At 50.1% G+C, this 22,636-nt stretch overlaps 1 protein-coding gene across 1 annotated transcript in view; it reads right to left on the bottom strand.

The window, feature by feature from the left end:
- Positions 1–1,021: 1,021 nt before the first annotated feature.
- Positions 1,022–22,636, bottom strand: part of NAPA (NSF attachment protein alpha) — a 22,143-nt gene continuing 528 nt past the window's right edge. The window contains exons 2-11 of the mRNA XM_034792257.1: positions 15,674–15,753; positions 14,923–15,039; positions 10,277–10,323; positions 9,594–9,671; positions 7,265–7,320; positions 6,325–6,409; positions 5,780–5,884; positions 5,398–5,466; positions 4,211–4,261; positions 1,022–3,490 (exon numbers count right to left, since the gene is read on the bottom strand). Coding sequence (XP_034648148.1) covers positions 3,389–3,490; positions 4,211–4,261; positions 5,398–5,466; positions 5,780–5,884; positions 6,325–6,409; positions 7,265–7,320; positions 9,594–9,671; positions 10,277–10,323; positions 14,923–15,039; positions 15,674–15,753 — 790 coding nt within the window. The 3' untranslated portion in view covers positions 1,022–3,388. The remainder of the gene's footprint in view (positions 3,491–4,210; positions 4,262–5,397; positions 5,467–5,779; positions 5,885–6,324; positions 6,410–7,264; positions 7,321–9,593; positions 9,672–10,276; positions 10,324–14,922; positions 15,040–15,673; positions 15,754–22,636) is intronic.

Raw genomic sequence — 22,636 nt, 5'->3', positions numbered from 1 at the left:
CTCATGAGGGGGGAAAGGACATGAAGGGCATTGCCCCCACACAAGGGGCAGGGCTAGGGGCATTCGGGGCAGTCCTTCCTCCCTCCAAAGAGTATCAGGGCAGCCTCCCTCAATGAGGCATGACATTGGGAGGGGCACTCAAAACAGCCCCCAAGCACACCTCCAAGGCAAGGTCAAGGGTAGTCACTCCCCCCTTTCCCCCACAGACAAGGGAGTACTCCGCCCAGACACCCCCCATCCCCAAGACAGGAAGAGTGGGTAGCATTCAGGACAAACTCTCAACATACATAAAGGGAACAGCCGCCCCCCACACACTCTTGCTTCAGTTTCCATGCTGGTGCCATGCCATCACACTGCAGCAGGCGAGAAGCGATGTGCAGCCTTTGCAACAACAGGCATTCTCCACTCGGAATAAACTCAAACGGGTCTAAACTTCTACGTGACTAAGCGCAATCGCTAGAGTAGCTCACTTTTTCCTCAGCAGTGGGGACGGGTCGAAGGGCAAGGGATGGTCTGGCTGAATTTAAGGTTTAACACAGCTGTTACACATGCAGAGATTTCTCTGCTGAAGTCTTGCCCTTGTTTCTGCTCATCTATTCTGCCTGGGAACGTTTCATAAGAACAAGGAGGAGCTTTTTCCAGGTTTTAGCAGCAGAGCTGGAGTTTGTCATGCCTAAGCCTCGTTTGAAGATAGGGACCCTCCCGCATTGCGGCACATTTACCCACCTCCACAGAACAGAAAGAGGCAGAAATAGCTGCTGATCACTGTAACTTGGGCTTTAGGAGGAGGAAGAGTCCCATTCTGCACCCAGGATTTCTTGGGCCTGTTAAAAACATGGCTTCAGCATGGCCCGTTCTCAAGCAGCGACCCTGCAGCCATACCAGTTTACTCCAGCTGACAGATTGGGCTTGTTTATGTCCAGACTTGACCCATCGTTGCAGCTGCTTCCCCATACTAATGAACCCAACCGACAAGTGAGGGACTGTGGCTCTAGCTTCTAAAGAGACAGGCTTGTTAATAAACAGCTGGAACTCTTTAATAGGTTAAAACAGAATGTGGTCCAAAGACAGAAAATATGAACACAAGGAGAGCAGCATGGAGTCCTTGGATCAACAAAAGCATCAGCTTAGAAAAAAGGTAAATCTCAGAGCTGTTCATTAATTTGTAGCTACCCTATGTGCCAATGGATGAAGGGACAGACAGCTCGACTGCTAACCGGGTGATTTTGCAAGGATTCCATGCCCAAGGTGAAAAATAATATCCTCTTTAAAAAAAAAAAAAAAAAAAAAAAACACCTTGAGACCTATTCTACAGTGAGTCAATGTTTGTAACACTGGATTTGACAGGGAAATAAGTGGTTTTGCTGATTTCCACCCTTACCCACTGAACCTGAACTCTCTCAAACATTTTCTTGATGAATCGGAATGAAATAGTCTGCAGTTAGAATTTAATTAATTCAGTTGACACATTGAGAGCTGGGGTAGATTCCAGGTCAGTCTGCACTCTGTGGGACGAACAGGACTGAACTGAGCAGACACCTGAATACACAGGGGGCAGATTTGGCAAACCACGGTGGGGTTTTTTTGGTTAGCTCTATAGTCCGCATTCAGAATAGAATCACAATTTAAAGGGATTGCAAGGTAATGGGAGAATTCAGTTCCAATGAGGGAGAGGAAGTGGTGCAGGGAGGATGGGAGACCTCCAACATGCAAGCCCACAGATGCACTTAGTGAAGCAGCATGAATTTAGCTGCAGGGTTACAGTTAGAAAAGTCTGCTTCTGCTCATGCAAAGTTTTTATTTTTCTTGTGCAATTATTCACTACACTCAGCAAGAGTTGCTTTCTGTTGACATTAAGACATGCAACAAGACTTCCTGTTTCTTTCAACAAACAATACAGAAGTAGGGATTACTGCAGGGTAAACCCTGAGCTGCCCTGGCCCCACCCCTCTTGGGCTAGGTTTCAAAACCCACAGAGAATAACCCAGAAATAAAGACCTTTATGGCAACACAGACTGTACGCACACAATACTTAATGGGAGGAACATTCCCTTCCAACTGGCTGCCATGCCATGTACGTGGCCTGCTGCATACAGAATTCACCCACGCTGTAGAGTCTTCTACTGCCTAATCTGAGACGGGATTAAATTAAACAGTCACCACAGAAGGGTTTGCTACGGTTACTAATATACCAGAAGCACAAAACTAATATTTTTGGCTACCCAGGCGGCCTGGGAATGACGGTCCAGTCCAGCTCTCGCCTCTTTGGGCTGCACGCGAATGACAGTGTCTGACGCCCCTTAATAGCGGGCCGTAGAGCAGCACTACGGCCCTGTGGGCGGGGGAAAGGAAGGGGGTGTATTTCTCAAGCTAGCATGTGCAGTTGACAATGAGAAACAGGAACGGAGGAGATAATTGTGATACAGAGCGAAGTGACGCTTCCTGTCAGCTCCTTGCAGAGCTCCGGGGATTGAGGGGGAGCCCTGGGAAGTCTTTGCTGCCAAGAGGTTAGACACAAGGGTCGTACAGTTCTTCACTGAAATAAGCAGGAGCTAGGAAGTGCCAGCGTGTGCTTGCCACATTTCCCAGCTCTCTGGGGCTAAGGAGAGGGCAGAGAGTAGCAGAACCTGGTCTCACAGCTCAGGCCATGGGGGAAAGTCACTGCACCTGTAATCTCCCAGCCTAAAGCAGGGCTCTGGGCTTGCTGGAGATACTCAAAACTCAGGCTTCTGAACCCCTATAGGGATTTGATCACAGGCTAGGGAGGGGAAGAAGTTAAGGGCTGAGGGAGAGGCTCTCCCCATCCCCACTCCTGCTGGTACTGAGTCTGAAATCCCTGCCTGGGATGGGCAAGACCTGCTCCCATCAACAGTGTGGGGCAGGAGAGGGGGCAGTGAGAAAGGATCTGTTCTAAACAGCAGGAATTAGGAGGCAAACTGATTTTGTGCTGTCTTCTAAAACCAGTGTGAAGCAAGTCAGGGCTAAAGCAGGTTTAAGATCCAGTAATTTTTATACAATTAAATATCTGAAGAGGGAGCAAGAGGGATGGGGAAGGGTGTTAGACCATCACACCTGGGCAGGAGCCCGCAGGCAGGTTGGGAAGCTCCGGGGACCAGGAACTCATCTGTTTGGCCCAGGAGGAACAAGATAGTGGCACTCCAATACGTCCTCTCTAGAGAGGCTGAGTCAGGCGGTTACATGCCCTGTCTTTGCTAAACCAAGTTATGCTCTTTGGGTTGTGGGGCAAAAGGGTTAGGAGACAAGGGATAATACGTCACTGAAGTCTGAATCCTTCTCCTCCAGGCCCCACCCTCCCCACCCCAAAGATATCCATGCAGACTTCTGCAGAGGAAAGAGTTGACGGTGACAGGGAAGGAGGGGATGGGATTTAACGCAGGTCCTCCTCTTCGCCCTGGATGGTTTTCTTGATACGGAGGAGCATGGTGGTGAGCCACTGGTCCAGCCGTGAGATGGAATCGTACTCCTTTACCTGGAAGGTCAGGGAGAGAATGAGTGACACACACAGCTGTATTCACCTGGAGGTGAGTTAGCACTATGCAGCAGGAAACAGGCCATTGCAGTAGATACACTTGGGAGCCTGGGATTTCCTACAAGAAACAAATCCACTCAAGCTAAAACCCAGCTTCTCTTCCCCATGTTCTCCTTAGTTCTTACCTTCAAGGAGCTCAACTTAATGTTCCTAGGGTTCGTGTTTTTAACCCAACCGGTGTTTTGAAAATTTAAACTTCCCCTTCTGGCAAAGTAAACCCACATGTAGCTTGTTGTGGGCTGATCTGCAGAAGTGCCACACTCCCAAGACTCCCGATAGAGCCAATCGGAGCCACAACCTGTGCTGACCTAACAGGGGCCTGGACAAGGAAGAGCGTGAGTGAGTATTAGTAACAGCCCTACAGAGAAATTAGGCAGAATATCTGCCGGATCCATTAGTCTGTATCAAGGAAGGGGAAGGAGCTCTGCGGCCTGGTAATTTACAGAGAGATGGGATTAAATCCTCGAGAACACACTGTAGTGAGCAATCCACTACCCACCCTGGGACTGGCCAGCACAGCGATCACACAGGGCACGCTGAGTCAAGGACTCCTCACACCCACATTTGCAGCTGCTACACTGGCGCCCCAAGCAGCCACTTCACACCAGTCTCTCCCCGGTTGTGAGCTGCGTTGGACGCTTCCCTCCCCGCTGCACTTACAGAGTCGGTGTAGCTGTCAATGTTCTGTTCTTCATGAGCTTCCAGCAGCTTCTGTGAGGGGGAGAAAGGAATAGGGATCAGCACAGATCTGGACTAATTTCCACAAATGGCAGGAACTCCCGGTAACCTGCCGCACCTCTGATGCTTACGCCAGGTCACAGGTGCAAGCAGAGACCCTGTAGCTAAAGCCAGCTGTGTTATCGGGAAAATCCGACTGGCTGACAGGCGGCTCCAACTGAACAGTTGCCCTGCGTATCAGGATTGGATCTGGCATTTTATTGTAAGCACAACAATAGTTTATTAAAGCAACAGATTTCGAGCACTGTCCACAGGAGGGTAGGAGCTGGCCTAGCCGTTCACACCAGTCCAGCACACTCTCTGCAAAAGTCCCAGTTCCGGAAAAGCCAGCCCACAGGGGAAGAGAACGGGTCCAGGGACCTTTCACAATCCACCTGGGGGATGGGTACCCGCCTACTTCCTTGTTGCTTAGCAACATGGCAGTTCAACAAGCTTCCTGCACACTGGCTTCTCACAGGGGTCACAGATAAGAGCAGGCCGGCACCTCATCTTGCTAAAGGCAGGAGTGGATTTTGGTCTGGAACAGCTGGAATAGAGCGCTAGGGATTCTGAACAACTGGACCAATAGAAGAGCACTTCATGCTCTTCAAACCAGCAGCTCTCAACTAGGGGTCCAGGGCCCCATGGGGGGCCATGAACAGGTTTCAGACAGTTCACCAAGCAGGGCTAGCACTAAACTCACTGGGGCCCAGGGCAGAAAGCCAAAGCCCCACCATGCAGGGCTGAAGCCGAAGCCTGAGCAACTTAGCTTTGCAGGGCCCTGGGCAACTGCCCGGCTTGCTACCCCCTAACACTAGCCCTGGCTTTTATATACAGAAGAACAGTTGTGGCACAGGTGGGCTGTGGAGTTTTTACAGAATGCTGGGGGGGCCTCAAAGAAAAAAGGTCAAGGGCCATAGACGGTTAGAAGAGTCCTGTGAACGTTGGTGGAGGAGTCATTGCACTCTAGATTTGCAGAGAGTTTGATTTTAAACTTCCCCATCTGGCCACTTCTCACATGGGTCCTCCCAGGGCACAATAGTCTGCTTCTGAATTGGGGGGAGGAGGGGGGAGACCCACACGATTCTAATGTCTGAGCAGCGCAGAGCCAATAAGGAAGAGTCACTCACTTTAACCAGTTTGCACTCCCTGGAGTCCGAGAAGGCTGGGAACATCTCTTCGTATTTCTGTATGGCCAGCTGGAAAGACAGAGGAGTGAGAGCCTGCCCGCGGCTCAAGTGACTGCTCACAAAGGGAGCAGGGGGACTAGCTGCCTAGCCCGGAGGCTCCTTGGGACAGGGCTTGGAGGGGTTTTTTACAGGAGGTCACTCCAGTAGCAACAGAGCTTCCCCACCCCAGCTTCACTGCGGGCCCCTCTATGGGCTACCCTTGCTTGAGGCATTTAAATGGACCAGTGAGGGGTGTTTTCCCATTTTTGGGAGCAGGCCCTTAGGCCCCCAGCCTCACGCCCCGCTCGGTAGCACAGTGGCGGCTCTGTAGCGCCAGACCAACCTTTGCGTTGAGCATGTCAATGCAGAAGTGGCAGAGGGCCGCCTTGAAGAAATACTCCTTAGCGCTGTACTTCAGCAGGGGACTGTCCATCGCATTCGTGCCCACCTGCAACACACCAAAGCGATCAGATTCCTACTGAGGGTCGAATATTTGGGTGCCTGTCCAGGATGTACATGGAGCAGGGGGGACACCCCATCTGAATCCTTGTCCTCTACACTAGCTTCCCATACACACCCGCTGCCTCCAACACTCCCAGCCCTGCCACGGCACTCTGCAGACACACCCAATAGGGCAACACTTAAAGATGGTGCCGTGAGCTTAGAATGGACCATTCCTCACCTTAACGTAGTGAGGCATTCCCATCCGCCCTACAAGAACCCCCCCAATGCTTCGCAGGCTAGCAAAGCCAGCTGGGATCTAAAGGCTGGCCTGCGATTAGATCTCCGCAGACCTGGCCTCATGGATTTTGGACCTCCCCAGGAAAAGGGAAGGAAGGGAGACACCACGAGGTGAGCAAACACGCCTGCCCTTTAAGAGTCCCCGACCTGCTCGTAGATCTCGACGGCTTTCTGGTACTGCTCCAGCTGGGCTGCGTAAGTGGCCACTTTCAGTAAACATTTGTTGGCAGAGCTGCAAAGAAACAAAAACGGCGAGAAGCAGCAGGCTGACGGCGGCGTCCCGAAGGCTGTGCTCCCCGCTGGCCGTTTGCGAGGATTGTAAAGTGCGCTCCCTTTCCGAGGGAAGGTCGCTTAGCGTGACGTGAAAGACAGCACTACCTCAGAAACACTCAGCCAGCCATATAAATGCAGTTTGCTTTTTTGCCCCCCCAGCAGCAGGAGCCCCCAGCATCCCTGCTCTAGCACAGGCCTCGTTACTGTTACGAAGGAGCGCTTTCTACACCAGTGAACTGGTGCAGGGTCCAGCCCACAGGATCAAGCAGCCCCGGTAGGCGCATTCTGTTGATCTGCCACTGGGCCCAGCTGCATAAGGGTTTGCTCAATATCATTATGCCACTAAAGAGTGTGTGTGGGGGGGAAAAATGAGCGATGTCTACATCACACCCTTTATAGCAACAATCACCACAGTCAAGTCCTTTCTAAGGGCTCAGCCACAAACCCAGCTGTGCCCCAGAGAGGGGAAGCAAGGAGGCATAAGGAACCCACTTTTACTCCCACGTGAGCGACCTGCAATGCAAGTGCCTGTGCAGTGGGACAGCAGCTCGTCAGGCTGCTACTCACGCCCCCCCCCACACACACGAGCTAGAAAGCTGCACCAGTGAGAGAGAGAGAGGATTGTGACTCCTGGGCTGGCATAGCTACATGCTACCCCTAGTTTGGGCTGGACTGTACGGTTACAATACCACCTTAAGGGAGCGATGCTGGCTTGGCCGCCCATATGCCTGCAGAGCACAGGCGTTAATGCATGGCTGTTGAACGTGGCGGAGCAGTGTTACAGCAAGAGGGGGCAAAGCAGCAGTTGATTTACCTGTTGGATTCTTCCCCTTTGTAGTAATCAGCAGCTTGCTCATAATGGGCTATCGCCTAGAAAGAACACAACACCCCATGAGAGCTCCCCAGGCAGTTCGCTGGCAGCACTAGCAGAATTGAGAGACAGCACCGCACGCCCGACCTGCCGAGAGATCCCTACGCACGAAACCCACCCACACTCTCAGCCATCTGCGGGGCAAACGCCAAGAATGCAGGGCCTGAGCAGAGAGGTGTCGATCATCAACCAGCACCGGAGTCCAGGTTCACAGAGAGCCCGTGGCCAGAGCCTCACTAGAACCTAGAACTTCCATCCCCATCAGGCACTCCTGCAGTAGCAGCCCCAACCAAGACAAGCACTGCATGAACACAGAATCCCTGCCTGAGAGAGATTACACAATCACCCCCCCCCACACACACACAGGGACCAGAGGCCCAAAGATTAACAGATTCTGGGCATGGCATGCAGGAAGATTTTGGTGGAGGCAGGAACTGATCCCAGGTGTCTCCAAACGGGGACTGGAGACACCTGGGATTAAACATTAAACTGGTTTATAACTTTCTCGGGTCAGTACGATGAGCTTGCCATAGGACCACAGCCCACCACCCCTATGGATTTTCCTCCCATCAGCTCCCAAGTAGAATTTTACAAGACCCGCCTCCCCGAACCTGGTTGTGATGTCACACTCCATATGCTTTATGGAAATATGCTTATGAATCTGACATAACTGGAATATGCTTTAAACTAAATACCCCTTGTATGGTATCATTAGAAAGCTTGTAATCTACTGAGTGTTCATCCTATTTGTTTGCACGTATTATTTCTATATCTGGAGTTAGAAAAATAAGATATAAACTTGTATTACTGATGTAAACATATTCAGTGGAAGCCATTAAGGGTGCGTCAGAATCAATGAACTGTGAATGGGTTTATTTACCTGCAAGCCTTCCTGTGTAGGTGTGGGCTAGGGGTAATGAAGAATGGAGGTCTCACAGGGACATGTGACCATGTCACCTGATACTGAAATCCATCTTAAATCTTGTACTTTTCCATTTAGAAGGAGGGGTGGGGGCCAAGCACAGACAAAAGATCCCCACCTTGTGCCAAAGCTATAAAAGGGGGTGGAGCAGGGGGCTCCAGTCATGAGAAAACCCCCTGCTTACCACCTGAGATGGTATTTTGGTTTTGCTTAAGTCAAAGTGAAACAGGTTTAAGCTAAACTGAAAAAAACCAGAGTAGCTGTTCACAAGGCTTTAATATTCGCAGCGCCAGTTTGTGTGTGGGCAGCCCGACAGAACCCCCGAGGCAGCAGCAGACGTTCTCCCTCACAAGGAAGAAAGTTATTTCTCCTGAAGAGTATTTGGTGAATCATTTAGTCTTGTAGAACAGGAGGAGTGATCCTAGGGGCATACAGCTGGAGTTGACTGCCCCTCTGGCTCTCAGACACCCACGTGAGCCAAATGCGTTAACCTTTAATCAATTGCAACGCAAGCCATGCCAAGCGTCTGCACAGATTTTCTGCTCGTTCTTTGCAGCATCCGCATTCCAAACGCCTGCAATTTGTTCCAGCTGGTGAGTTTTTAGTTTTGCTTCTGTTTATTAACATGGTGTCCTGCCCAAGGGGAGGCTTACGGGACCCAATTCTCCACTGCCCTGTAACTTGCGCAGTCATTTACACAGGCACAGAGTGCTGCCATTCTGATGGGCTAGTGTTTTCCACCCATGTTGCACTGGTGAGAGTGACCACAAGGTGCAGGGCAATAAAGCTGAATCTGGTTCAGGACCAGGTTCTCTAAGGCCAGCTGGGACCAACTAATAGGACCTCAAAATGCAACACCAGTTGCCAGGGTTCCACCTGGGTTTAACCTCAGGACCTATGGACACCCAAGGCAAGACCCGTACCCCTAGGCTACCAAGCCATTGGCATCCACCCCCCAATCTCTCGCTTCTGACACTGACTGGTACCAGCAGCTTCAGAGGAAGGTGCAAAAAACATAATGAACAATTATGACAGCCTGCTACAGAAGTATCTTCCAACCCTTCCCCTTTCTCCCCCATCAGTTAGCAATTGGCTTCAGCCCTGCTGCAGAATTTATATCCCTAATTACCAAGAAGTTACTCTAACAGTGGGTGTTCTAATTAGCCATGAGTGTGTCTAACAGGATTCAAACGCAGGATTAAGCTCAAGTCCTCGCAAGGCTGCACATCCCAGACACAGCAACAATGTCAGGCCAATCACAGGAGACTGTTTGCATTTAACCTATTTCTAGATAAGAGAGCTACAAGGCAGACCGATTCCCTCCCTTCCCCCCGCGTCCTCAGGACTTACCTTTTCTATATCCACCAGCTCCGTCTCATAGATCTCCGCTATTGATATGTGATGCTTGGCGGCGATGGTGAATCGGCCCTGGAAGAGGAGAGGGAAATTAACGCACGTTCACCGACTCAACTTCAGCTCCTGCGTCTTCTCGCTTGCGCTACCCTTGCAGCAGGGAGGATACACTGGCGAACCTCAGGGAATTCCCCACTGGAGTTCTCTGAATTGTATAAATACGTCTGCCACGGCAGCCGATTCTGAAGTTGCTACAAACCCTTCTTTTAAGTCCAATACTGGCTTCACTCAGCTGGCAAAACTGCAGCAGGCCACCCTGCTCAGTTCAATCCACACACTGGTTAGGACACCGGCTGAATTCTATCTAGGGTACCCATTCTCTGCTGTAGCAGAGTGCTAGGCTGTTAGCCAGAGGCACCCTCTGCTTCTGCCTCAACTTGGCCAAGAACCCGGTGGCTGAATCACCGACTCTTCCAAGCAGTTTCCTGTTACCTTTAGGGATCACAAGTAGTCAGGGTCTCGATCGGACGTCTGATCCGGCTGACAGCACTTCCAGCAGCACAGTGCTACAGGACTGGGAGCCCAGGGAAGAGTGCCACCTCCTGGATCACCCTCCCTTCTGCAGCAGCCCAGAAGCAAAGAGAACGTTTTGGTCCGCAGACACGGAGGGACAGACTTACCATGTCTGTGTAGATCTCGATAGCTCTGATCAAACAGTTAATGGCCTCTGTTTAAAAACAAAACAAAACCAAAACTTTTTTTAAGCACAGGAGTGTAGAGAAATGAAGCCGTTCAGTAACTCTTCTGACCTGCCTGAAAATGACGACAACCAGGTGTTGTTTCTAGCACAACCCCTCCACAGAGATCAATAGCCACTTAAGGAAAACTGCTGAGGCTGCCCCCCTCCAGGGAACGGAGAGCAGGCGAGAGGTGGTCCCATGGCTAGAAGGGGCCTGCAGAGGAGCTAATGAATCGATGAAGATTGTATCTGGAGTGGTGTTATTTCACACCCTGCGCCCCAGTGTCTCATGCAGCTGTTGTCCAGACCACTCCAGCAAAAGAAAGCCTCAGGGACCAGAGCACGAGGCTGGAGTGAGGTGACCAGGCAACTGACCCTGACTTGGCTAGGATGGTAGATATTACTCAGCACACAAGAATCCTGCGGTATTGTGGTCACCAACCAGACGCTGCCTGCGAGGAAGCCAACAGCGCAAGCTTTAGGAGCTTATGTGCATTGTACCCGTAACATTAACACTGTAGCACTTCCCGGCCCCTTGGGCTCAGACACTTCATGAGAGACAGTCCCTGCCCTGAAGGGCTCAGTCTAAAGGGACAAGACACAATGAAAGGGCAGGTGGGAGGGGGAAGTGACTGGCCAAAAGATCCCACAGCAGGTCAGCGGCAGAGCCGACATGTCCCAGCACGGGGCCCTCTCCTCCAGACCATGCTGCCTCTCTACAACCATGGAAAGACTGAGCTGAAAGATGTGCACAAACTACTAGTTTATTCGCCCCAAACAACGAGCTTTGTTCAGGGTTCAGGACAGTCACATGCAAAGCTCACCAGCACCATCGCTAAAATAAGGAAACCAAGTGCCTCCATAACACTTTATGGCCCCGATCCTTCACCTGTCTCCATGCAAGCGAACCCTGGCATTTCCACAAAGCCTCACCAATTTCAGCTAAATCAGCTGTGGCCCCTGTGAGACTATTTCAAGCGGACTCTGAACTTTAGCCCCTAAAGTGGAGAAAAATTCCCTGCTCTTCAGACAGGATCTTCCAGCAGCTCCTATGAACTTGGCTTCCAAAGACAAGGCCACCAGCCTGCTCTGGGTAAATACCTCGCAGCGCTGTGAGCAACACAAGATGGCTCCCTTCACTACTACATTTTGCTCTATTGCAAGGGGAGTTTCTCTCACCAGCATTCTCCAGAAAGACGTGGGAGGGTGTTTTTCGGCACATAAATGCCGAGCTCTGACAGGCAAATTTTTCTTACTGTTCCCAAATGTCACTCGCATTGTTCCCTAACAGGAAGCGGAATGGCCAAAAATCAACCCTAGGATAAGCAGGTGCAGTTGCCTCTAACCAACAGGTGATGCACCGGCTGAATTTTAGACTGCCTTTAGTCCAAGGGGCCTGGAAAGCTAATGCAGGTTGGGGGGAAGGAACAGAGACTAGGAGTAACGGGAGACAGGGACGGGGGGGGGGGGGGGGGGATTTACCAATAAATCAGGTCAGGTCCCCTCTGCAAGCTTTTAAAAGGGAGAACTACAAGTCCCACTTGGGCTGGACATAGGAATCACTGGGTGAGCCACTCTGGCCTGGGTTTGTCTGGGCATGTCATAATGGTCCCTTCTGGCCTTCAAGTTATGAAAATATTTCCTCAGTGCTGTGAGCTCTGGCACCTGGCGTCAGTGCCCAAGGCCACCGAAGCCTGCCAGACACTCATTTCGGTCCTGTACATTGATTAGAGGGCTCTCTTCCCCTCTCCATATCTTGGAAAGGGTATCACTAGGAAGAAATAGCAGCTGCCCTTGTTTCTTCCCCGAGTTACGTCCAGCCAGGCCCCCAGTGCTGTCTCACAGAGCCAGGGATTAAGAGGAGAACTTGGGCTGGTAGATTCGGGGATTTTTTTCCTTTAATTGGGGTTGCCTGCATGTCCAGTTTATATATATAGAGAGATGCCTGTCTCAGAACTGGAAGGGACCCTGAAAGGTCATCGAGTCCAGTCCCCTGCCTTCGCTAGCAGGACCAAGTACTGATTTTTGCCCCAGATCCCTAAGTGGCCCCCTCAAGGATTATTGAGACCTCTAACGCCCAGGGTTTACAGCCAGGTTCTTTGGAAAGAGAACATAACTGCACCAGAGCCACATAACCAGGATCCCTCCCTCCTAAAGGCAGGCCAGACGTGCTCTGCCTGTCCTGTCGGCTCACAGCAAAAATGCCATGATGCTAACCTCGATGTCCCGCTACAGGCTGGGGATTGTTGATGCTCTGAGCGTCAGAGTAGAGGGCATGCTCCTGCTCTTGTGTTCCCACTGGTGGGCAAGGAACTGCAGTCCCAGGAATTGGTACACTAGTGACATGCACAAAATTGTCCTTTTGCCTGGTGTAGGATATCCTTAGACAAATAGAGCTCGTGTCTACTCAGGCAGAGCTCCCTTAAGAAATGGGATTTAGCAGAGAGAGGCAAAAAATAATCTCACTAATGAGAGGAAAAATACCATGAGCCCCACTGGGACTGGCTCAAATCCCTCCGCCCACCATCCCCAGATACCATCTCCCCACCTCACAAAACGCAAAGCAAAACGCAAAACTCACTCGGGAGAACAAACCCTGACTGCTCCGCAGAGAGCAATGTGGCTGGATAATCGGAACATAAATCTCTGAAAGATTAGGCAAATCCCCTAGAGGATTAAATTTGTTGTCTCCTCAGGTTACTTCATTATCTTTTCTCCAGAATCACCACCCAAGCGGATCTAACTGCATGTGCAAAACCCCAGCTCAGATAAGCATGGCGTAAGTGATCACCCTCAAAGCATGCAACGCCAAGTAGAATTCCTCTTGTGCAGGGACACCGGCAGCACACACTGCAAACTGCTCTGGAGAGGCCTGCAGAGAGCCCCATTGATGTCATGAGGAGTCCACAGGGGTCTGCTCCCACAGAACTGCCTGCAGGATATATGCCCTTCGACAGCAGAAAGATTTAAAGCGTAGTTAGTTCTTAGAACTCCTTCAGTTCTCTGCTGCACAGGGAACATTTGTACAGAGCAGTCTCTTAGAAGCTTAATTAGGAGACTTTACCCTTTTCTGCATGGCCACACAGCGCATCTCATTTTCAGCTGCACTCCTTGCTATTAGCTCTTCTGAGAAGGTTAACCAGCCACAAGAAGTTCCATGCAGAATTGAGTCCTAAGCTTCCTGTCTTTTTGCTGGTTAGGGTCACAACCAGTGCGACTTTGCCATCTGTGAAAGGAGGAACGCTCCCAGATGGTAGGTCAGATTTTATCGAGGTCCCCTCCTAAGCAGGGTGGTATGCCTGCTGCATCCTAACCAGCTAATCCACACCAGAGAGAGTGGAAATTGCAGCAGTCAGCACTGCAGAACATTCACTCCAGCACAAAATTCCAGCTGACCAGTTAACAATCACATCTGCAGCTTCAGAGAAACTCCCCCGCCCCCAAGCAGTCAGGGCAGCAGGAGTAGTATACCTGGAAGCTGTTGCAATATTCTAGTAATAGGCTTATCCCACCGTGATGCAATATATTCTCTCACACACACGCGCGCCCCGGGGTGGTTCTCTTAGAACAGCAGCACAACACGGCAGACAGGCTCTTCAGGTTGCACAAGGATTTCCACTGAACTAGGAATCTCAACGTGTAATTTGACGGGCATGCTGGCCAGTGGGGTTTACTCCCTCGGGCTGCAAGCGGCATAAGAACATCCATGCTGGGTTAGAGCAAAGGTCCATCTAGCCCAGTATCCTGTCTTCTGACAGTGGCCAATGCCAGGTGCCCCAGAGGGAATGAACAGAACAGGGAATCACCAAGTGATCCATCCCCTGTCGCCCATTCCCAGCTCTAGCAAACAGAGGCTAGGGACACCATCCCTGCCCCTCCTGGCTAATAGCCATGGATGGACCTATCCACCATGAATTTATCTAGTTCTTTTTTGAACCCTGTTATAGTCTTGGCCTTCACAACATCCTTTGGCAAGGAGTTCCACAGGTTGACACTGTGCTGGGTGAAGAAATGCTTCCTTCTGCTTGTTTTAAACCTGCTGCCTATTAATTTCACTGGGTAACCCCTAGTTCGTGTGTTATGAGAAGGAGTAAATAACACTTCCTTATTCACTTTCACCCAGGCAAGTGCATTGATCAACTTTTGGTGGTTAAGGTTGCAAATCAGAAAAAGAACGTTTCCACAAGGGGTCTGAAGTCTCTCTTTACCCCTCTTCATAGGGATCTATTGGCCATGACATACCTATGCCTGAAAGGTGGTGTGCAAGTACAGTACGTGAATCCAGCTAAACATGCATTTTATATAGGCCCAGTTGATCGGTGCATTTTATGAGGTTAGTGAATCCTCACCATTGTACAAAAAAGACACAGGTGGAGTTACTCAGAACCAGCGGACTCTCCGCCTGCCAGTCTGTAGCAGAGCGTCAAAAAGAACCCAGGAGGAGTCCTGATTCCCAGCTCCCCTGCCTCTCATCCCTCTCCCCGAGCCAGGACTAGAACCCAGGTGTCCCGACTCCCAGCTCTTCCACCGGAACCACAGCAGAACCTATTCCTCAGCACCTGGACAGCAGCAGTGCTGGCGTCTTACCTTGCGGGTCAGCTTTCTTGAAGGCATTGCCAGCGTCCACGAAGTTGGTGGCCGCGTCGTGCTTGCTCTGCAGCTGCAGGTGGAGCTGTGCTGCCTGGCAGAAGGCGTTCCCCGCAGCTGGAAGAGGAACCGGGAGGGCGAGGAGCAGAACCCCAGCCGTTCCCAAGATGCCCATGAGGGTCATTTCACAGGCAAAGCTTCCTTTTTTTGAAGCGTGCCAGCTAAGGAAGCCAACACGAAGGTGGCATTGCACAATGGTCTCTGCCCGCACAGAGGGGCCGTGTTGCAGTGCTTCGCCACTTCATACTCAAGCTCCGGGGAATCCGTTTAGTAGCAGCAGCTGCCTCTTACTGCATGTTTCCTAGCCCGGACCCAGTTCACAGGGAAAGCCGGAGGGGAGGCAATCAGCAAGGTGCTGCTTAGAGAGCTCCTCCCCACGGAAGAAGCCATGGAGCTCATTCTCATGCTGTGTGAACGCCTAGCAAGCCATGGGCCTGATTTTCAGAGTTGCGGATTCCTTGCAGAACCCACTGACTTTAGCAGCACTGAGTACCCAGATCTCCCAGAGATAAGCCACTGGTGCAGCATGGTCCCTCCCCTGGCACCATATCCAAATTATGGACTCTGCTGCCACAGAGTGGCACAAACTCAGAGTTACTGTTCTGTACTGCAAGGGGACCCTACCCCTCCCCAAGCCCACCCAACATGGCATGGTTAATAGAGACAGCAGCGTCAGAGCAGGCATACGTACCACTCCAGTTCTTGGCCATTTTGAACATGTTTGCTGCTCGGGCATAGATATCGCATGCTTCTTCTATCCTGGAGGAGCCCCTGCAAACAAACAAACCAGGCACCACATAAACTCACTGCGCTGGAAAGCCCCAGTCCTCCGCTCACATCACTGGAATCTCTGGTCCCAGGAACGTTTTCCCCTCTTGGTAGCAGAGGGTCCCTTGCCCTACAACGAACGGCTTCTCCATGAACACTGGTTAGAATGTTGGCTAAAGGAGCCCCTACCTCTCCAGGATGCCAATTCAGGAGAGTTACCCCTCAAGCCTTCCTGCCTCCATACTCCACCAACTCATTCCTGAAGCCATGAATGCTAGACTCCCGCCAAGGACAGGAAGGCTTCTCAGGGACCAGTCACTAAAAGCCCAAAAAACTCCAGAACCCTCTAGCTAGAGGGTCAATGAAAAACAAGCCCTGGAGCCACTCCAGAGCCCACCTGAAAGCTTTGCCAAGTACCACATGTGTTCAATGGGCCACCTTGCCAACTCCCACTCACTTTCAGTCTGTTCTCCAAAGACCATAAGAGCGGAGAGTAAGTGAGGCTGATACCCCATGGAAGAGTGTAGTTTTGACCCCATTTTACTTGGTGTAAGATTCAGAGGGCTCAACCAGTAAGGGAGGAAAGGAAAAAACCATGCGTCTTGAATGAAGCCATCAGCTAAGCCCTCCTCCCATATCTGTTCTCTGCTGCTAATGGAGCAAAACAGAGGTTAGTGTGGGACAGCCATAAAAGCCACTGATGAACAATCATAGATCTTAAACCAGCTGCATGGATCCTAGAAATAGCACATTCCCAAGTGCGGAGGGGTTCAGCTGCCAACCGCCGAGGCAGCCATGATGCCAGCCAAGATCAAGAAGCGTCTTTCAGTCTGCCTGTTAACCTCAGAGGGGAAGTTACGAAGCTGGGGCAGAGATGGCCTGCTAAGATCAGATAAATCGTTCCAAATTCAGGCATTGCAGCAAGCACGCACAGTCCCCCGAGCTGCCGTTAGTTTTGCTAATGAACACATCCACCTATTGAAGTTATTGATTCTGGTTAAACCCCCTGGACATGAGGCAACTGACAATCCAAGCTGCAGCATGTCAGTGAGGGGTTTTTTTGTTTTTTTTTTTAAATTGGAAGATCAGAGTTTATGCTGCATTTTTCCCCTCTGTTCATAGCTCTGCAAAATTATAGGCAGCAAGAGACCGCGATGCTGGTAGCAGGGAGCTGTTTGCTGGTGCATCTAGCAAACAGAGAAATAAAGGCATGTTTCTGTTGTCCTTCTCATTTGAGAGAATCATGCACTCAAAATTCCCGTATGCTACACAAGTGTCATCCATTTTAAAGGTGGCGGAAACAGAGGTAAAGTTTGGTCTAACATCACAGTGAGACGGGGCTGAGCCAGGAATAGGACCTAGTTACCCCATACCCCAGCTCCTCTCTACCCAAATGTGTGGCTAGAACAAGTATTCTGCAGAAGTATTTCAACTTTATCTTACAATTTATATCCTGGGATGCAGATTGTCAGCGGGCTTCGACCAGCGTGCTTTTGTTTGCAATAAACACTCTGCTTTTACATTACAAGCAAGCATTCCCATGTCTCCCCCGAAGACCGGAGTTTGATTCCATTTGAAAATTGCTTGCATATGGCCGACAGAGACCTTGCCAAACTGCTGGGCAGAGCCAGCAAGAGTTCCCAGTAGTTTGGATCAGCTTGAGGGACAAAGTTATCCCTCAATCCCGAGTCCGTTTCCAAAAAGGGGCCAAAGCTAAAGGCTATATGGTTACCAAGGAATTCATTAACTGAACACAGGCCGCCCAATTCCCCATTGCCCTGTGTGGTTATTTACGCCAAAGAAATGGTGAGTGTATACATGGGTATTACACCAGAACGGGAGGGTATTACACTCGCTCCACACTAGTGTTACGTGGCAGGGCAGTGGAGAATCTGGCCCACAGTTCCTAGCAAAAGCAGCAAAGCAACTAACTAGCTAATTACCAACTTAGCTAATGCTACTAACCTGGAAACGAGGTTTTCACAATATCGGAGGAGTTCACTACTTGGAAAACACCAAGGCAGTCCACTACCACGGCAAAGGTGTGCAGTGAGCCTAGCTCACGTTTGCTCTCCTGAAATCAAGCGTTTCAATCCCAGTAGGCAGTTGGGCCCTCTATGCTGCCTCGCTGGATAAAGAGAGAGTCTATGCAATTTGTCCAGTTCTTTAAGTGGGCCCTTAAGAACTCAGGCCACCTGGTGCAGTGTGGATGGTGGCAATGGTGCATTGTGTGTCCTGGTCTCCTTCGTCAAGTTATTCACCGATGCTATGCACAGGTGTCTGCCTCGCAGCAGTGCTGCAGGTACAGTTCGTAAGGTGCTTTGGGATCCTTTGAGCTGAAAAGCAGCTATGGAAGTCAGTGCAAGGCTGCTGAAGGTTTCAGCCGTATCAAATGTACCACAAGGAATTCCAATGTTTTAGATCAGTGCTAGACACAGAATATTCCCATTAAATATTTCAGTGCACAAGGTTTTGCCCTCCATCCCCTCTTTTATGTTGGAGCCTCCAACTAGTACCAGAGCGTGAAGACCTTGACAGAGAATTGATGCAGTTTACAGAGGCAGGGTGGCCTTGCGGTTAAGGCACTGGACTTTAACTCTGGAGACCTGGGTTCCATTCCATGTGAAACAGAGTTATTGGGTGATCATCTACTTGGGCCTCTGTTTCACACCTGGCAAACAGGGATAACAATCTTTCCCTATTTCACAGAGTCCCTGTAAGGAGAATAACCAAGTCAGTAAAGAAGCACTCGTGCTATACTGACAGATAGAACGGACATTGAAGATAGCAATGTCCAGCATCCAATAAGGAAATTAGCATTGCTAGTTATGTCATTAAAGAAGACTGCTACAATGCTCTACAGAGAAAAGCAAAATTTAGACGGAGGTTTCAAACCAGCAGCACGAGTGAGTCTGGATCAGCTCCCATGTTTTATTTACAGATGCGAGTTTTAAGCATTTGATTAATGGCAAGCAGACAAGTTAAATCTGAGCAATATGTATTTTATAATTAGTGATAATTTTGGGAAGTATACCTTGTTCGCAGACAAGCTACTGTAGCCACCAAATGCCAATTAGCATTTAGCACAATGGCATCTGATGTTATGTACCAATGCCTTGTTTAACATGAGTTGAAAGCATCTAACTAATTTATGATGCACACTAAAAACTATCACTAGGAAATTTTAGTTGCTAAAAATGTCCTAAAGGGTTTTCAGGGGATAGATTTTTAAAGTCACCTAAGATTCAGAAACACAAATCTCAATGACTTAACAGGGCTTGCCCGCCTAGATTCCTTGGGTTTGGGTTTTTTATTTATTTATATATATATTTTAAGTCCCCCTTCAACTTTATCTTCAACTGTCTCTCTTAAAAATAAAAGCTTCGTATATGCAAGTGTGTACACACACTCAACAAAAAACATTTCTCTCGTCTATCTCAGTCTCTCTTCCCTGTTCTGCTATTTCTCTAAACTGCTTTTTGAGAATACATTTTGTAAGAGAAGAGCTCCACACAACAGTATTACTGTGTCACATGCCAGTATGAAATCCAGGTCCCTAGAACCAGAACATATTGTCTTTGAACATTAGATTTAGCTGGCACAACGTGCTGCATTCTCACTTGTTACAGGCAAAGAATTTTAGGAGGCATCATTTAACAGCCTCTTCTGGAGTTTTCAGTTTCCTATTTTATTACACCTCTACCTTGATATAACGCTGTCCTCGGGAGCCAAAAAATCTTACCGTGTTATAGGTGAAACCACGTTATATTGAACTTGCTTTGATCCACCGGAGCACGCAGCCCCTCCCGGAGCACTGCTTTACTGTGTTATATCCAAATTTGTGTTATCCCGGGTCACGTTACATCCGGGTAGAGGTGTATTAAGAATCATATTCTTGACATCAGCCACCTCCTCTCTCCTCTGGATAGCCAGCCTGCCAGCTTCCCTTCCCACCCCCCATTTGTGCTGATTAAGAAATTGTTATCTATTGCAGCTCCCTGCTCTGGAGACCTTGGGAATCTAGTGGCCCAGATGAGAGAAAACAATGTGCTTTGAGTCACAAGAACCTTGTCATTTGCTCTTGTATGCCCTCCCCCTCTCCTCTCTGGCAGCTGCTGCTTCAGTTGAGAACCCAGCCTGCAGCACAATCAGATAGATGCAGGGCTAGGACAAGCTGCAGAGGCAAACAGAGCTCCCTATAGGGCACAGGATTAAAGCCACTAGCTGTGCTAGCTTCCAACTCACCCCATCTCCTCCAGATGGGACTGCATTTTAAACCCCCTCCACACCCACGCACACATGATTTAGCCACGTGCGGCATCTGGCCACTCCACTGTCTCTAACACACACAGCTCACAGCCATTCCTATCTGCCCGGGGAAGACAATGCAGGATTGTTCCCTATAGAACATCTCTAGCATCCAGTCCAGTTCCTAGAATCCCAAGCAGAGCTCTTTCTGCAGTAACGGGTCTCACTGCCAGCAAGTTTCCCCTGCAATTTATCCTTTATTTCCCCCTTCTTTTTATCAGTCCTACCCATTGCCTGCGTATCACGTTAAATTCCCCTCACTATTTAATGCGTACACCTGCCCATTATTTATGGATGTGACACCCCTTCGTTAGTGGTTGCTTTGCCAAACTACACGGACCTGATCTTTCCCTCCAAATCCAGTTCCTCCGGTCCATTTGATTATCGCTGTTCTCCTCAGACCTCCCCCGTCCAGTCAGTCACCTATGTCCAAAAACTGAACATAACATCCCAGCTACAGAGTCACATGGGGGGGACTATCGCATACCTTTCTCTAGTGACATGCTGGCTCTGCAGTACACAGTCTCAAAGTTTGCATCGGCTTTTCTTTGGCAGCCCTAGCACATTTCAAACTCCTATCTAATTTGATGCTCACTGTCACCCCTAAATCTGTCAGCCATTACATCTTCCTCAAGTCGTGGTAAGCCACTGAGTACTCTCCTAATAACATGCACTTCACTTACAGAGGATCTTAAGACCTGTCAGAGAGTACGTCTACACTACAAGCACTACACCAGCAGAGTTGCAGCAACACTAGTGTAGACACTTCCTACAGCGACAGGAGGGGGTTCTTCCGTTAGGGCAGCAAATCTACCCCCCTCAGAAGAGTTCTTCTGTCCACCTAGTGGCATCTATACCAGAGCTTAGGTTGGCTTAATTACATCTCTCGAGGTGTGAATTTTTTACATCCCTGATTGACGCAGATAGGTCAACCTAAGTTTTAGGTATACACCAGGCCTAAGTGACAACCACCATCTTGGCAGACACACAGGGGACTGACCAAAGAACCTCCAGAGCTAAAAGAGTGAGATGTGACAGCTGGAGCTGTAACAGACTCCTATCCTCCACAGATTGGGATCTAGAACTAGGCTAGGAAAGATCACAGATGGTGCAAATTGATGAAAAAAGTATTTCCATCAATAACTGAAATTTGCAGCTAGGCAAAGAAGGAAAAATGCTGCGTTTATGGTTTAAGGTTTACAAAGCTTGAGTTTTTTGAATATACAGTCGTTAGATGATTAGTCTGAACCCCACACACACAATTTCCTGCAACTGTGTAAGTATTTTTTTCTATTTAATTTCAAAGAAACACTGATCGTTATTTTATAATGTTGATGACTAACATCAAGTTCTGCCAAGCCTACCTATACTGCACACACCCCACTGTTACATCTCTACATGCACATTGCAGCTATTTAACGCAAATCAGTTAAAAGACAGTACTTTAAAGCATCCATGCAGGGTTTATTAGTTTAGAACTAGTACAGCCAGTCTAAACTCGATGACATTTACCAATGCAATCCAGGCACAAACCACTTGGGGAGTATCCACATACAAAGTTGCATCAGTTCAACATCGCATCCCTTTCTTTCGGGGGAGCCTCAGTCGTGGACCAGGACCTCCTGGTGCTGTACAAACACAGAACAAAAGGACTGTCCCTGCACCAAACAGCTTCCAGTCCAAGTGGTAAAACGGGTGCAACTTTGTGTTCGGACCAGGCCTTGCTGTCTTCTCTGCCCATGTTCTCCACTTCTGCAGCCACACAACACACCCCATCCCGCCCGCAATGCGCCGCTGTGCTAGCCTTCCTTACATGTCCTCCGAGTTCAGCAACATTTGATTGTTCTGAGTCACTCCCCTAGGGGAGTGTCTACACTAGGGAAAACACCTAGCTACCAAGTACAGGTCACCTCCAGAGGTAGCCACGACAGAAGCCACTGTGTAGATGGGGCTCATGCCTGCACCCTCGAACGCCTCCTGCTCACCCCCACCCCCTGCACACCGTGATACATTACTGGTCCCCGTTTCACCAGAACAGGCTCAGCCCTCCTAGGAGTAGAGGGGAGCTGTGGGGATAAATCCAGGCTGGGAACTCTAACCCGGCCCCCATCTCAACAGGTCAGGGCAGGCTAGCACTAAAGCACTGCAAGCTTACGGGGGGGGAAGGGGGGGGAAGAACTTAGCTAAGGGGGGTGGGGAGAAATAACCCCCCCCTCACTGCTCTCCCTTTAGAGAGGAACCCCATCCCACCCACCCCAGCAGAGGCAACCTGCCCTAGGAGGAAGGGAGTTGCCCTTGCAGGGCTCATAGACGGGGAGGCTCCTAGTTCTGGGGTCACAGAGGCAGTGACCTTCCCAGGTCAGCCCAGTTCCCCCCCTTACACTACCCCACCCCCCATCCCCAGCAGCACCCCCTGCAGGACCCCCCCCACAGGGCCCCCCACTTCCAGGCCCCGCCCCCTCACCTCACAGGCCCCATCCCCCCCAGGCCCCGCCCCCTCACCTCACAGGGCCCCCCACTTCCAGGCCCCGCCCCCTCACCTCACAGGCCCCGCCCCCTCACCTCACAGGCCCCATCC

The sequence above is a fragment of the Trachemys scripta genome, chromosome 16 (genome assembly GCF_013100865.1).
Source record: "Trachemys scripta elegans isolate TJP31775 chromosome 16, CAS_Tse_1.0, whole genome shotgun sequence".
Classification (NCBI taxonomy): domain Eukaryota; kingdom Metazoa; phylum Chordata; order Testudines; family Emydidae; genus Trachemys; species Trachemys scripta.
This window is presented reverse-complemented; position numbering and strand designations above follow the sequence as displayed.